The sequence below is a fragment of the Motacilla alba genome, chromosome 6 (assembly GCF_015832195.1).
Source record: "Motacilla alba alba isolate MOTALB_02 chromosome 6, Motacilla_alba_V1.0_pri, whole genome shotgun sequence".
In the NCBI taxonomy this organism is placed as follows: Eukaryota; Metazoa; Chordata; class Aves; order Passeriformes; family Motacillidae; genus Motacilla; species Motacilla alba.
This window is the reverse complement of record NC_052021.1, coordinates 7,747,157-7,763,939: the sequence shown is the minus strand read 5'-3', so window position 1 is coordinate 7,763,939 and position 16,783 is coordinate 7,747,157. Positions and strand designations below refer to the sequence as shown.

At 39.0% G+C, this 16,783-nt stretch overlaps 1 protein-coding gene across 3 annotated transcripts in view; it reads left to right on the top strand.

Annotated features, from left to right (window-relative positions):
- The window catches only part of BICC1 (BicC family RNA binding protein 1), an 89,700-nt gene that overhangs the window by 56,133 nt on the left and 16,784 nt on the right, over positions 1–16,783 (top strand). For 2 of the 3 annotated variants that reach the window (XM_038140274.1, XM_038140275.1), the window contains exons 4-8: positions 10,643–10,722; positions 11,890–12,048; positions 13,012–13,065; positions 13,883–14,077; positions 15,409–15,660. In XM_038140274.1, coding sequence (XP_037996202.1) covers positions 10,643–10,722; positions 11,890–12,048; positions 13,012–13,065; positions 13,883–14,077; positions 15,409–15,660 — 740 coding nt within the window. Of the gene's footprint in view, positions 1–5,451; positions 5,601–10,642; positions 10,723–11,889; positions 12,049–13,011; positions 13,066–13,882; positions 14,078–15,408; positions 15,661–16,783 lie in introns of those variants that run through there. The other variant, XM_038140276.1, reaches the window with a different exon arrangement.

Here is a 16,783-nt window from a genome sequence, read left to right as displayed (position 1 = left end):
TGATGAGGAGACTGAAGCCAATTGGAAAGAGGTAGGTGGGATGGCAGGAAATGTGAGGTTGGAGTGGGAGTCTTAAAGAAATTAGGGTTTAGAAAGAATAGAATAATAAAGAGTTAGTGACAAAGATTGTGTAAATGGGAAAACAGATGGACGGTGCAAAGGAGGAAGATGGTGAAAAGGCATATTCCAAAAGGTGGAGGGGAGGATTAGAGCCTTGTGTTCATAAGTGTCTGGCATGGATTTCCAATACATATCCTTGTCTTGGAAGTTAGATCAGACACAATTCTAAGGTTCTTAATGACTATCCTAGGGAAAAGCTGCTAAATGCTGCTGTATTGATGTGTACTTTAATTACTGTCCTAAACCAGTGATTCAGTGTCTAACATGTCACTATTCCCATTTGATGTCTTTGTGCAGCTTCCATGAAGTCGTAGTTTTGATGGCTGCAATTTAAATTTGTTAAGCATTTACCAGATGTCTTGTCTTGCATCAAAACATATGGATGATTTAAAATACCAGGAACGCAAAATATGAATTTCTAGTCCATGGGAGTTGAGGACATTGGCAATTTCTACTAAAAAAAATCACGAAACAGAGTTAGAATGTGTGCAAGTAAATCAAGATGGCAATAAAAAGGATTAATTTTGAGTGCAGCTTTCATCCAGCTGATTGGATTTGTGTCCAGTGCAATGTCAAATAATGTAAACTTGGTTTTGCAGTGCTGGAGGAGAGTAGTAGCCAAGAAATTAAGCTGTGAAAATACTGGGCTTCAGGAAAGTGCAAGCTTTTTTTGTGGAATTGGCTTAAAATCCTCTAATGCCAAACAGCTCCCACTGAGATTGCCTGCAGTAAATTTGTAGCTATATGTGTACAAATTCCTGTGTCTAGTTCTCCTCTGCTGTTCTGCTGCCCTGAGTGCAGGGAGCAGCAAAGCTCATGCTCAGCTCTCCTGCCTCTGTCCTGTGGAGCGTTGCAAAGGGGAATTGACTTTGCTCATAGACGCACATTTGGTCACATCAAAAATACCTGAATTGTCAGATTGAACGAGTGCTTTCTGTGAGGGGAAGGAATTCTGAAAGTGGCTGTTTGGGTGCATAATTTTTTTATTTTCTTTTGGATTTGCTTACTGAAGGATGCTGCAAGAAGGATTCCCTGTAGGAGTGCCATGGCAGTGTACGGGTGCATTTGGGAGGGGAGCAGATTTTGGATTCCGTAAGTAAGATGGTGTTAGTTCCAGAGTGATGGAGTTGGGGAAAAAAAAAAAATAAACCAAAATAAACTACTATAGAGAAGTTAATTTATAGCATGAATTCCTGGTGGAATGCCAGAAAAAGATAAAAAAGCTACTACAAAATGGATTATGCTTTTAATCAGCTGACTCGTTATATTGGAAATTACTTCTTAGCAGTGTAGGCAGCATATCAGCCCAAAAGAAGAAATTATCAAGAAATAGGAGACTCTTGGCCATTAACATTTTTTTCTTTTCTTCCTAACATATATTAACAGACAGATATATTTGCACATATTCTGCTCCAACTTCTGTTATTTTTAGAACTAAAACTTTAACCTCACTCATTGCCAGCATCAGCAGCAGCTGAAAATGAACCTCTGGTAACTCAGACCTGGGTGCCTAAACTGCAATTTCTAAACCTGTGTCTGCAAGTGGTGCCCTTTGCTGTCCTGCTCTCATGTGCTGGCAGGGAAAGGATGTGAGCAAGAGCTGTGGGGAGAGGTGGTGCTCTCTACTTCCTGATAATAATACGAATTTTTGTCTTGGTGACGTCTTTCAGTTGCCAGTGTCTTAATCACCCTCATGACACAAGTTTTTTGTTTTGTTTTGGTTTTTTTTTTCATGGGCGGGCTAAAGGTTATCCAGAGAGTGAGGTGTGTGAGGCCATAGCTGCTAACTAAAGTATTGACATAAAGCTATGCCCAGCATTGCCATTCAAGAGTTAGACTGGCTTGGTGGAGTATAGGGAGTGCTGGGTCCTATTTTGTGGTTTCTCTCAAGCAAGTCTCTGGTTTTTAAGTCTGGTGTTTGCTGGTAATTTTTGAAGTAGCTCTCATGCCTGGTATAATACACAAGTATTTACAGAACTCCTTTGTCTTAATGCTGGTTGAAATTTACCCAAGTAAAATCAGTTGCAGCCAACTTTATGAATAAAACATAATTTTTTTATTGATTGAATTACAAATTTTTAGAGGTTTTTTGCTATACTTGTGAGTTAGAATTTGATTTTGCTACAGTTAATGGAAAACTTGTATTCTCCCACAAGTATTTAGACAGCTAAACTGTGGGGACAATTTTCAGCTGACTTATGTTGGTTGTCCACAGATGTCACTGCATTTTCCTGATGCATATTGATGGGACATGAAATATTTGTAGGAGATGGCTGGAAAGCGACTGTATTTATTTTTTCTTTAGAGAAACAGTTGCTGGAAAAGTAACACAGGGATTTTTTTTTTCTTCCAACTTTGGATGTAGAACTTGAAGCAAGGCTGATTTTCTTTGATTTTTCTCAGCATTTCAAATGGAACAGCACTGCCACCGTTTTTCTGAGCAGACATACTCTCTGTCTAGAGGCCCAAACTTCCTATGCCTCACTTTCTTCTAGTCTATTTTTTTAATAGATTGCCCAGAGTGGCAATGTTTGTATATTTTGCCATTTGAAATGAGTGCATGCACATGAATTACCCGGTTTTTCTTTGGCCAGTGGCTGCTCTCCTCAGGGTGAGATGTAAAGGTGGAAAAATTCTGCTGTTTTCTGTGTTTATGATGTTTGGCTTGTGAATATTTTGAGGGGAAAAGTATTTTTAGTTTAAGTACTTCTCCCAAGTATTCACTTCAAGTACTCAGTGTTAAGCATCCTAATTAACCTCTAGAGTACCTATTGCAGCTGAAGGATTTGTTACCTCAGTGCAGCTTTGTAAATGGTCAATAATTTGTTATGCATTGCTGTTAATCAGTCTGTAATTGACTTAGAGACTTAAAGTGAGTCTCTTGCTGACATTGTGTTGATTGTTTGGAGTGCCAGATTAATTGCAGCACGTATTGTAGTTGCTGTATTATGACCTCCATCTGCTTTTTATTAACTTTCTCTGTAAATGAGAAACTGTCAGTGTGTACTGTTTCTTATATTCTGAAGAAAAATTGCCCCAAACCCCACAACTGTGTACTTTAAAAATTAAAGAACCGTTGTGTTTAGATCACAAGTTTGTTTGTTTCTTTTGTTTCTGGAGCAGCTGACTCAAGCACAGATGACTCCTCCCTGTTTTGCAATAAATAAATGGACAGAAAGACCATCCCAGGCCATTTGAAACTCAGCCACAGGAGTTGGTGTTGGTTCTCTCTGATCCCAGCAGTTAGACACGCACAAACCCACAGCATCCCTTGTGCCAGCAGCTGGCAGCAAATCCCTCGTTTGCTGGAGTCCCTTATCCCAGACTGCTGCCACTTCAGAAAACAGCCCCAGCCACTAATTCTGCAGGGCAGGTGACAGGCAAGGAGGCTTTTAAAGGAAGTCACATTTGCTTGAGCCTTTTGTCTCATTTCTGTGTGCCTGCAGCCACCAGAGCTTAAACTCATGGGTTTGTACTGGCTCAGAGGAAGAACAAATGTATTTATGGTCACATTGGTGAATGTTTTACGGAAATTCTAGGTAGCAAAGGGGCCAGCAGGTGGGCATTGTACTGTAACTACACTCACACGAGAGTGATTTGAACTTTGGTCATTCCTGTAAGAGCAGGAAGATTTTGGGCTTTTCTGGTTTTGATCAGGACTTGCTGTGTTTTCTGTGAAGAGCAGTGATTTGCTTACACATGGCCAGACAAGGGAGGGGTAGAATACAAACACAGTTGTAATATGAAGGGAATTATCCAGGGGCTTAACATCCAATGAGTGTGCTTGGCAGTAAGTATAGTAAAACTGAAATTTCAGGCCCTGGAATGTAGTTATATAAACTTATTGCTGTAATTAAATTACTTGAGAGTACAACTTTGTCACGATCTTACAGTGAAAATTGGAATTAGTTGATGTATTGGTTTTGGATTTTTAGGAGCTTCTAACAAGCAGATACCTTGCAATGTGCTCTGCACTGCATTTGCAGGTAAACTGGAGACTGAGAGTGTTCCACTCTGTGGAGAGAGTGCCCGTCTTTCTATTTAAACTCAATTTTTTGGGGCACCAAATGCAATTTATCGGAGTGACTGCTGAAATACACATTGCAGAGATGCTCAATAGGTGATGAATTTCCCAGAGGTGAGTTTTGCTGTTAATGTAATACTGAGAGAGACAGATGGACAGAAGTGATGCATAGAAAATTCACCTGAGAACAGCTCAGGAATGACTTCTTGATTTGAAAGGCAACACTGTGCATCTTTCAGGTGTTTGGTGGTTTTTTTTTTTTTTCTCAGTATATCACAATGAAATTTCCCTTGCAGAGGAACAGTGTGGGCAGCGTTTGCTTGCTCTGAACTCCTCCATGAAAAGAAAAGCAGAAGTTTTTAAGTCACTGTTCTTCAGGAGATGAAGGTTCTCTTCCCAATCAGCTGCAGACTGCCTGTTCTGCTGGTGGTCCAGCCACAGAAGTGATCCTTGCAGTGGCAGTGTCCGGACCAGCTCACACAGTGGGTGCAGTCTGTCAGAGCACTCAGCCACTGAAAGGTGCAGCCGTATCCAGGGATTGGATGTGGGAGCGCTGCAAGGAAGGCTGAGCCTCAGGCGTGAACTTCAGCTCACGAGTCAGATGATGGTTTTTATTTAGACAAACACTGTCACAAGGACTTGTTTGAGAATGTGTGTGTGAGAAACTAAAATTATCTCATGACTTGTGCATCAGAATTGGAGCCCTGAGCATGAGCCCGTGTGCAGTGAAGATACAGTGGTGTTACTTCTGACAGGAATGTTGTGGCTATTTTCTAGCTCCTCTATTTCTGATAGCAATGTCGAGCTGTTTTCTAGCTCCTCTATTAAGTTGATCTTAAAGTACTGTAGCTTTTTTTCCTCTCTGTATTTCTTACTTTCTTTCCCAGGCATTGTGGTTATGTGTTTGTGCTTTGAGATACAAAGGCAACAGACATTTAAGTCATGAACTGTGAATTTGTTGTGTCCGTGCTGAAAAAAATAAGCCATAACAGGCTTCGTGTCCTGCTGAGAGATTGCCTTGCTTTGGGTGGCTGCTTGGGCTAAAGGCTGAGGAGCAGCTGCCCAAGAGGCAGCAGAAGGGCTGCATGGCATGTGCCTTTTTGCAGCTGACTGTATTTGCAAAATGTCCCTGAAGGCTCTTTTTGGAAGTAAAAGAAGGCATTTAAGCTGATCATGGTGGTAACTAAAGTTGTGTAACTGAAATGGAGTGTCTTGGTGATTACAATTAATTCATTCTCATTTCTTCTTTTCAGGTTTTCTTCTCCACCTTGGCCTTCCCCTTCTCCCTTGAAATCTGGTCACTTTTCTGTTTAAATTGCAGTATGATCTGTTACCTCTTCCTTGTCTTCCCTCTTTGCTTATGCTTTAAGAGAAGTCTTTTCAACTTCATTTCCTCTGTCAGTGGTCCGAAATCCGGTCATCAATAGTTTATTTCTCCAAACGTAATGTTGTACAGGTAATCTATTTTTTAAAGCTTATCTGATGTTTCTGGCTAAGTTTCATTTAATTCTGGGCATTCTAAACATGAAATTTCAGTGTTCTGCTGGGATGTTTCAAAGCTACTAGGAGATCCAAATGTGGGATTCAGCTATGATTCATGTACAAGTGCATCTAATTTCTTTTAATTTGTGAGGCTTACATCAAACAGATACTTGACTCTAAGAGCCATTTTAAGTATCCTGTTGCAGATATTGACGTTTTCTTTTGAGCTGCACTGAAATCTTTGAGAAACAACATTCTTTTCTCTGCTCTACCAGATGCTGTGCTGCATTTCTTCAGGTTTCTGTGTGTGTGTAAGGTCAGTGTGTTACTCAGTCTCTGCTTTGTGAATATCTCTGTGTGTGTCTGTGTGTGTGTAAGTGTGTCACTGTAAATGGTGGAGAGAAGCAAGGAGGGGATTGCTGGCTGCACATCCCACAGTTATTACAGGGCAGGGTTGAAAAGCAGTGCTCTGGTAGTTAATGCTCCTCAGGTGACAGCATGGCAGCAACCAAACTGTGACAAGAGTGAAGGGCTGTGTTTAAACTGCCTTCCCTGGAGAGAACAGTGCGCAGAACAGTGCAACAAGTGTTCGCCTTTTCTCAGCTTCCTTCTCATGTCCTGAGTTGAGCAGAAATTCTTCTAAAGATGGTTTGGAAGTAGGTGCCAGTAATGGGGAAAGTTAAGAGTGAAAAAATGCTGAGAAAACTGTCTTTCAAATGTGTGTTCACATATAGGCAGTGGTTCTAGCTCCTCCCAGGGACATTTCATAATCAGTTGTTTGTCCACAACAAACAGATCCCCCAGAATGCCCAGAGCCTCAGGCAATGTCTCCTCTCAAGACACTATTAATTGCTTGCAGCCCATGTTGAGGTTTATGATGCTCTGAGTAGGCTTTTGATCATGCCCAAGTTAGCTGGGTGAAATCTCGTTCAGACAAAATGATGCTGCAGTCTAACTCCAGCTAAAAAACAAGAAAAAAGACAAGCCCCAAACGAAATCAACTACATGATGTTGTTGAGTGATACCTCTGAGAATACTCAGGATTCTGCAGTAGGAAATGGCTCATTGCTTTCTGCCTTAGTACACAAGTAGATTTTTCCTTCTGTGGTTTAGACAGGGGGAGGAGAAGTGAGTGCCCTGAGTGGTATTGGAGAGAAGATAAGAATTCTTTTAAACTGGTAAGCCAACAGCACCAAGCGCCCAAGTGCTGACGTTACTTCATTATTTAGTCGAGCTCCTTTGCATGTGCCCTTACTCCTGAGCGTTTGCTCCATGCTTTTAACCTTCATGTTGCTTTTCCATGGCAATAGTTTGAGCCTGTTTCAAGTCTCTCTTGGCTATTACCAATCCTCTACTTTGGTGAGGGAATGTCCACTCCAAAAACTGTACACACAGTATTTCCTAATTTATGAGCATTAAGTAATGCTCATGTAATGCATTAAGTAATTAATTGTTTCAATTTAATTATCCTTTGTTCCATATTAATAGGAAGCCTTATTTGACCTTTTTGCTTAATTCATTTGTTTTATAGGTCTGTTTTTGCATCTTCTTATAGGGTGATCAGTGTGTTTTCCCTTTCAGATGAGAACATACCAACTTCTATGTGTTAATTTGTTGTTTGGTTTTTTTTTCTTTTTAACTTCTCACATAGCTTAGTGTGTTTTTGTTGGTACTTTTGTGACAGACACTCTCATAACTTGTCCCTTAAAAATGCTGTGTCTCTTTTGTCTTTTTGTTTGAATGGCTCAAGTTCTGTAATACTCTTGGGCTATTCAGATCTTAATCAGCCACTCGTTAAGAATGACTGCCATCTGCCCTGGTGTTGCCCAGTTGTCTGGCTATTTTTAGAGTAGTGGTATTTTGGTATTTGTGTTACTTAACTTAAGGCTGTTCATCCTGTAAACAAGCTGGATGCATAGCTGAAGAGCTGCCCCAGACATTGAATGTAACACGTGAATTTCAGGAGAAGCCTGCACCGTTAGATGGCTTCATTATTAGAAATAGTTCTTGCCTGGGAGAAGTTGGTGTAGATGCATTTGCACTGGCACAAATCTACTTTTGCTTGGAGGAATTTTGTGTTGTTTGCTCAAGTGTCACACACAATAGTAGCAATAAAGCTGGAGGCTTGCTGCTATAGCTGTGGACAAAGACTGGGGAGGAGAAACTCTGCCAAAGTGTGGAGTGAGGAATTTGAGGATAGGAGCAATAAAAGACCACTTGAAGGCAGGAGTCTGGCAAAATGAAGACTGTTGAGAAAAATGTCCAGTAGTGTCTGTTGTGTAACTTCAGCTTTCTATTCTATGTAAATATTCCTTCATTCTTAGGGGAGGGGCAGGCAGGAAAGGCCTGTTAAAATTATTTTTTTTCTTTTCCATTCCTAAAGAAAAATATGCTGCCCTTCCTAAATTAAATGTAACTGTTAATCTATGGAATCAGCTGCAAAGCAAACAAGCTGTTTGATTCCATAGCTATATTAAGAAATTTTGTTTCTGTAATGCACAGAAAATCAGGTTATTATGATGTAATTGTCTCTCTAAACTCTTAATTGATTGCTGAAATGATCTGTTTGTTGATTGTTATTTGGGTACCTGTGAGTTTTCCTGCAGATCATCCCTAGTTTCAATACGCTTTCGATTGATGCAAGGGCAATTCAAACACTTCAAAAATCTTTTAGTTACAAGTAACTCTTTTCAGGCACAGTTTGATGAGGACGTTGTGTTTAAATAGTGTTTCAATGAAGGAAAGAGTGAACAACTCTCAAAGAAAGAATTTCTTTGGCTTAAACTGACCTGCTTCATATCCATTTCCAGCCACTGTGTCCTTGAGAAGAAGTCAGTTAAGGAGAGGCTACTTAAGACAAGTTTTGAAAGATTTGGTAGCACATTTTTAAATTGTCACTGGCATCAGTGGATTCTTTTTTGCTTTGTGGGTTCTTCTTTGGTTTTGTTTTTAAACTGTGCAATTGAGCATTTTTTCATCTTAAAAGAACAAACAAGTGTAGAAATACAGGATGTTTGGCTGAAGCTGTCAGTATCAACAGAAAAGAGATGTCCAGCTGAGATGAGAAATGGAAAAAATAGATATTCTAAACTGTATTTTCACTCATGAGTAAGCAAATAATATTATAGAATTATAGTAATCTCCTTTGGTCCTAATAGGATGCCAGGCTCGATTTCAGATCATTTTCCTACATATAATCAAATGTGTACTTAAATGCAATGTTTACAAATATGTGCAAATCAGCTCCACAGTGGTGGTGATGGTCTGGGCTTGTGTTTTTCCTGGTTGCATATGAAGAGCACTTGGAGCACACACAGTGTGCTAGAATCTGCTTCTGGGAATTTCTGACTGCAACATCCACTTCAAATATCATTCACAGCTTAAATGCATTAGAACCACATGGCTTCCTGTCAACTTTAAAAAGAAAAGAAAATTTGCCCTTAAGACTATTTTGTTGGGGTTTTGTTTGACTTTGCTCCATTGTGAAAGGCTGAAGCAGCAGATTTTTGAAGCCTCTGTAGGTTCTGTGTGCGTACCATGTTTTTGTGACTACAGTTTTTCCATTTTAAAAAATAAAACATATCTGTTTCTCAGAACTCAAAATGCTGCATTTTTCTTGACTTTCATGAAACTTGGCAGTGAATCCTGTGTTCCTTCAGTGTTTTTGCATCCCCAGCTGAATGTGCTCAGAACTTCTCAGTGGTAAAGACTAGAGGCTTAATTTTACTATTGGAATGAAAAGAGTATCCAGGCATGACTTAAAGTGTTTCAATTTTCAATTGAATAGAACAGGTTTATGGCCTAAAGTTGCGTTATCTCACACTTCTTTAGCAGGGAAGTGATTTCGATCATTCAGATGATGCGAAATGCAGATCTGTTGTGTTACAGCTGTTTCCTCCTGCCGTTGAGAATATATTTATTTTTATATTCCCTAAGATGTACGTATTTGCCTAGCATAATGAATTACATTAATTCCAGAGTCAGAAGAGGGTTGGGAATTTTTGTTTGGAGAGCAGTTCATTGTATTACAGGAGAAAAAGGCACTGCAGAAGGGCAGAGGACTCAAGAATGGGGAAAGAGGCATCAGCTGCAGTGTCATACCCTTGTTTCTAGCACACAGAAATGTGGGTGGGAGTTGGGCATTTCTTTCTTTGCTGTGACTGAGCTTGCATTTCAATGTTCTGATGGTAGTTTTGCACTGTGGCACTTTGGGCTCCTGGACACCAGGTGGTGCTGCTAAACTGGCTGATGTGTGATTTTCACACTTGGAGTAATTGGTACTTGATATAGTTCCAAAGTCGGGTCTGTACTCTCTGACCAGGTGTATATTATGGGATGCAGAGCTGCACCCGCTAGCTCAGCCCAACACCTTGTGTTGTTTAAGGGCAGTGTTCTGAAATTATCATGTAAACCAAGTGGGCTGTAGAATCAATATTTTACATGTCACTGGGCAAAGCCCACCATTAGCTGGTGTTCCTGCTAATTTATGTACTTGAATTTCAGCCGTTTGCTTCAATGAAGTGTCATTTAAATTTCATTTGATAACTGCAGTCAGAAAACTTTGGGTGGAGACACCTTTAGTGCCAGGTTAAAACTGGAAAGAATATTTGTAGAGACTAATTGAATATATCAAAGTGATGATGGGAGAGGGTTTGAGTTTGATGGGCTGCCAAAAAGCTTTGAGTTGCCTGTTGTTACTTTTGGTTAGAGAAGATACGGTGGCTTAGCTATGTAATTGCATTGCAGACAATGTTTATGATACTGCGATATACATTTAGAATTTGATTTCTATTTATTTCAAGTTGGTTCTCATGTTTAATAAATTCATCTGGTAATCCTAACTGTGGGGCTGAAGGGATGGAATAAGACATTTTGGCCTTCAGCTAAATCCCAAAGGCTGGTGGTATGGTCCATCAGTGGATTATAAATAATGGGCTCAAATTTATTTGAGCGATGAGGAAATTTTTTTTATAGATGTTGTACTGTATTTTTCTTATAAGCTTATTTCTTTTATAGATCCCCATATTAAAGTTTCTGGAAAAAAAGAGAACGTTAAGGAAGCAAAAGAGAAAATCATGTCTGTCTTGGACACAAAAGTAAGAAAACTTTCTTAGAATGACACCTTAGCCCCTAATTTTGTGGTGACATTGATCTCTTTAATAGGCATATTTCAAGGGAAGGTATTTATGGAAGCTCTGAAGCAAAGTCTCCAATAAATGCCTTGCAGATGTTGATATTGGTGTATACCCACATATTTAAACGTTCTGAGAGAAAAATACTTGCTTGAAGCAGCTTTTCCAGGTCTGAATTATATAGAAATAATATTTCCAGCCATATGGCTAAAAGCATAAGTGATTTGTTCATTGAATTGGGGTTTTACTTCAAAATCTGAAATACAGCTTCACTGCAAGCAATAGGTTATGCAACCACTTCAGAGAACCTAAAATTTTGTTTCTGTTTGAAATTTGATTTTAGAGGCATTTATGCTGTTTTATGTTTAACAGTTACTCTATTCTTACCCTCTGAACTATCAGGACCAGAGTTTCTAAAATGTCTAGATTTTGGCCAGGGGTCTCTTCTGTTCATCAGATATTATTTTCATTCAGCAGCAGCTCTTTTGGGGCAGTGTGTGTGGTTCCTGTATGGCACCTTCCTGGCTCTCTGAGCAGATTGCCAAGAGGAACACTCGAGTGATAAGCACCACTTTTTGAACAACTATTAACAACATTATTATGAGCTGTTAACAATGGAGCTTTTAAGAATAGCAGCTGTAGGCAGTGTTTGCGTGTTTTAAAAATTCATGTACCAAAAAAAAAAAAACCTGTTTAAAGAAGAAAAAACAGTTACTTGGTCCCATGGCTTTGATTTGCAAAGTCTTCATAATGTATTCCTTTCAGATCAAACAGGAGTGCATGACTTCAAACTGAAAGAACAGGGAATTAAAAGAAATCAGAATAAATTGCAAAAGGACACTTAAGTCACAGTTGATGAAAGTTGAAGGGTATTTTAAAATCATGAGTTGTTTTTGAGAAGGCATCTTTAGGGTATTTATGCCCACTGTTTATTTCCTCATTAGAAAGAAAACAAGACCAAATTAACATCCATATGGTTCCTATTAAAAACATCTTCCTTGAGTAGAAGTGATAACAAAAATCCTTTGGAAATACAATTTTGATGTCATTCTTGAAGTTCCGTTACTCTTAAAAACTCAAATACTCGGGTTCTGCTGTGACCAAATCAAACTGTGGCTGCTTGATTTCCAGAGCAATCGGGTAACCTTGAAGATGGATGTTTCACATACTGAGCATTCTCATGTGATAGGTAAAGGTGGCAATAATATTAAAAAAGTGATGGAGGAAACGGGATGCCATATCCATTTTCCAGACTCAAATAGGAACAATCAAGCAGAGAAAAGCAACCAAGTAAGTGTTGTTTAATACTGAGCTCGTTTGTGTTGTAATTCCTGAGAGTATAAAACATTTCTAAACTTCTCTCATCAATATGGATTTTTTTGGGGATGGTGTGTTCATATTCAGGGAAATGGATTTTTGGTTTTTACACTGTGTGGAAAGTACAGGGCTTCCTAAGTGAGCAAATCTTGAAAAACAGATGGAAACAATTTGTGATGGCTCATGAATCATTTTAATTTTTTTAAGCTAAAATTACTTTGCGCATACAGAAGTCAGCAATTTAGTGTGAATGGTAGAGAAGTGGTATGAAAAAATCTGCCTTTGTAAATTTTTTTCCCTGCTCAACACAATGACTTATTCAGCATATTGATTGATTTTTTGGTGCTTTTTGCTTATGGTGTAACTTTGTTGAAGACTAAACTTAGCAAATAGCCAGCAGAAATGAATGTACTATTGTAAGAATCCAACTTCATTAGAATAAATCATTGAGCCTGAATTGTTCATCTTTTCTAGTGCTAATATCGGTGGAATGTTTGCTTTCAAGTCTCTCATCCTTGTACTTAGGATTCCCACTTGTGCATCCTAATGGCTGCTGAGCAAAATGCAGTAATTTCAAAACATTCAAGAAAATCTACTGTTGTCTATTAGCATTGAGTACATGTGTACAGTAATAATTCCATTATTTAACCTAAAACACTGTGTTTTTCATGTAGTTGAAACTACATGAAAAACAGTTGTAGTTGAAACTAAAACTTTTTTTCTAGTTGCTTAAATAAGATGATGTAACCTTTTTTTAGCATTGGCTATAGTTCTCAGCTAGTGTTTAGAGAACAATTAGGATGTCAGCAAGTGTGAAATGTGTTGATTTCTTTCTTAGATTTTTTTTTTTTTAAGGAGAGCACAGCTATCTGAATAACTTCTCCATGCCTCACTTGAAAATACGATCCAATGTTTTTCACATTCTTGCTCTTCCAGGTGTCTATTGCAGGACAGCCAGCTGGAGTGGAGTCTGCAAGAGTCAGAATTCGGGTAATGCTCTAGCTCAGTGTAGTGTACCCCTAAAAGCACCTGTCAGGGGAGAAATGCATAGTTTTGAGAACCCTAGGGTTGTCTGCCTCTGTCTGGTGACAGCAGAAATGTAGGAACAAATGTGAGTATCCATATGAGAAATATGCCAAGGATATTATAACGGTGATTCACATTCTGGCTGAATTTTTGACTGGCCCAAAGTGGGTCTTGAACAAGAAATCTACACTCTAAGTAAGATGTAAATTAATTCCATACTGAGTAGAAAATTATATCTTAACTTACCTACCACAGATGGCCTGTGGAAGCTCAGGCATCCTGTGTGAATCTGTGACTTGGGAAAGGCAATTTCTGCTTCTCATATTTTAACCATTTTCATGTATAATTTGTGTAAATAATTCAGTGTCATTCTCCACTTGTAGCTATTTTCTATCTTTCCCTTGTAGTTTCAACTCTTATGTCTATTTTGGCATGGATAATGAAAAAAACAAATAAATTACCAGAAGCTTACAGCAATTTTTGAGTCAGACATGTGACACAATCTTATTCCAAATGCTCCTGCTATTTTGGAGAAAAAAAAATCAACCAAACAAAACTCAAAAAAGCCTTAAAAAAAAAAAAAAAACACCTGCTCTAGGATTCCTGGAAAAAGAGGTGCCTTTTTCCAAGTGGCAGTATATTTTTATCCATGAACTCTGAGCAGAGGATGTCTTTTGTCAGTTAAATCATCACTGACCAGTACATTATGACTGAGGAATAAAATTGTTGTAGTTTGAGTATGGATCTGGTTTTCAGTATTTCCTCTTCCTTACTGTTGTAGGAGCTGCTTCCATTGGTACTCATGTTTGAATTGCCTATTGCTGGAATTCTCCAACCCATCCCAGATCCTAATTCTCCGACCATTCAGCACGTGTGTCAGACGTATAACATTTCAGTTTCCTTCAAACAACGCTCTCGAATGTATGGTGCTACAGTCATTGTCAGAGGGTCACAAAACAACACTAGTGCTGTGAAGGTAACCTCTGTGGTTGTGATATTTTGTGAAAATCCCTTTGCTAGGATTTTCTTCTCCTGAGAAGCTGAGAAGGCCTCAGCTTCAAGTGTAAACAATTTCTTATCTGCTACTGTGGGATGTAGCAGGTGCTTCCTCGATTGGTCAGTGTGGGATGTTTCTACTTGGTGGCCAATCCAGGAGGCAGCAGCTCTCGGACTCTCTGGGAGTCACAGAACTTTGTTATTCATTCCTTTCTATTCCTGTCTCACCTTCTGATGATTCCTTTCTCTCTGTTCTTTGTAGTATCGTTATAGTGTGGTCTTTTTTAATGTAATATATATCATAATATAATAAACCAACCTTCTAAAATAAAGTCAAGATCTCTCCTTCCCTTCACCAAGTCCTACCTGCCCAGAAAACCCACAGCAGTAAACCTCTGCTCCTAAGAAGGTTTCTGAATGTCATATATTTATAATTGATATGTCTAAGATGGTATCTCTTGCCTCATCAGCACATGTTATTGTATAATTGCTTGCAAACCCTGAAGGTTTGAATTTTTTCCTATTCTTAACTTAATAGAGGTGAAGTGTAAAAATGCATAGAAAATAGTTCTAAGTTTAAGATTTAGCATTGTTAGCAGTAAGGTTTTAATCCAGTGTTCACCTCCTGCACACTTGCTCAAGTTTTCAGCAGTTCTGGAATACGTGCTGGTCTTACCCATCTTTGAATTCAAAAACAATGCAAACAAAAACCACAAAATACACCTCCCATCTCAAATTGTTCATGCTGAGCCCTTCTCAACACAAATATATAACCTTGAAAGATGCCCAATCAGTCAATAAAATGGAATCCAGCGCTTGGAGGTGTGAATTTGACAGCCAAGGCAAGAAACTGCCAGGAGCCTGTTCATCTTAATAAAGTAGAAAAGTGTTCTTGTTAGGAACTGGCAGTAGGAGAGATTGATACAGTCCCAGATGGGTGGATCTCAAGCCAGTAAGAACATCTGAGCCCAACATCGAGAGGCAAGTTGTGCAAGTGTACCTACCCAGATAAATCTCTGTTGACTTTCTGACTGCCTTTGTGGCCACAAAAGGTCTGTTGGGACCAATCCTTGTGGCATTGTCTTACTGCCTGTTACAGAGTGGCAATTAAATGTTGCATTTGGCCATAAAATGGGAGGAGTGGGCAGAGTTTAGTGCATTTGTTACCTTTAAAAAATCAATTGTGGTTTTGAACCCAACTGTGTTTTCTTGTCTTGCCTGTGGAGTGCACGACAAGAAACAAAGCAGTCTGAATTCTCTTTTTGTGTGCCTGTGGGCCCTGTTTCACTGGTTTCTGCCATTTCCCCCCAGGAAGGAACAGCCATGCTCTTGGAACACCTGGCTGGGAGCCTGGCCTCTGCAATCCCTGTGAGCACACAGCTCGACATTGCAGCGCAGCATCATCTCTTTATGATGGGTCGGAACGGCAGCAACATCAAACATATCATGCAGAGGACTGGTGCTCAGATCCACTTCCCTGACCCTAGTAACCCACAGAAGAAATCCACTGTCTACCTCCAGGGCACAATTGAGTCTGTCTGTCTTGCCAGGCAATATCTCATGGTAAATACTTTCAGTGAAGCTTGTGTGAAAAAATTGCCAGATCATAGAAAATGTGCTTGTTCTGCATGTATTTACAGGTCACATGGAAATTAGCCTTAGAGAGCAAGGATTGCTATTCACACTGCAAACAGCTGATTCAGTTTTTGTCAGGGTTTTGTCAGTTTGTTTGTAGTTATTGAAAACATTTGTAATCTCTGGTAACATGACTTGAAAAACAAGTTTTAATAAAAACATTTGAAAAACATTTTTTAATAAAAATGTAGCATAAGTAATTTAAATTTACAACAATATGCCTCTGAGTAGAGGCAATTTTCTGAAATATTCTGTGGGTGTTGGGTGATGAGTTGTATTTTATTTTGCCAACCTGTCTTTTCTATGTTTGTCAGGTAAATAGGTTTCTTTTGAGGGAAATTGTCAGGAATTCCTTAGTTCCCATGGAGGCAATTGTTCAATGAAATTGGGAAACCATAGGAAATAATTACTTGTTTTGATGTCTTTCATTCTTTATAGTACCACAGCTACAATTCTATAAGGCCTTTTATAAGCATAGCTCTGGTGGTGAATGCCATTATTTGTGGAGATTTTTGGTATATTGGTCTTTAAGCTTCACAGCAGCCTTTAGCTGTTATTTTAGTGCTAACCTATGTACACATTTTTCATATATGTGAATATTGAGGGACAAAATGTGTGAGGACTGGACCATTCAGTTTTTGTATTTACGTAGCTGATCTCGAATGGGGAAGAGAAAGGTAAAAGTTAAGACTTGGGCAATGGTGAATTAGAGATTATTTTATTATAAGCAGTTTTCCTTATTTCAAACAGTTTAACAGGAGAGTTTTAGTATGGGTGTCCTGCCATCATTTCCTGACAAGACTGTGCTGATTGGAATGTCAAATATTCAGTGAATCATTTCACCCCTATGCTACCAATCTCTGTTCAGAGTCCTGGTTCAGGAACGTACACCTGTATTCTTGCATACAAGGAAATGGCTTTCCCTAAAATGTCATCCTTCCTATTTTTTTCTGAACTTACAGAAATTTCCTTACATCATGGTGTGTAAATGTTACAATGTCTGTAGTTCAGTTTATTGCTACTATTTTTGTGGGAAAATGGCCAGTTACAA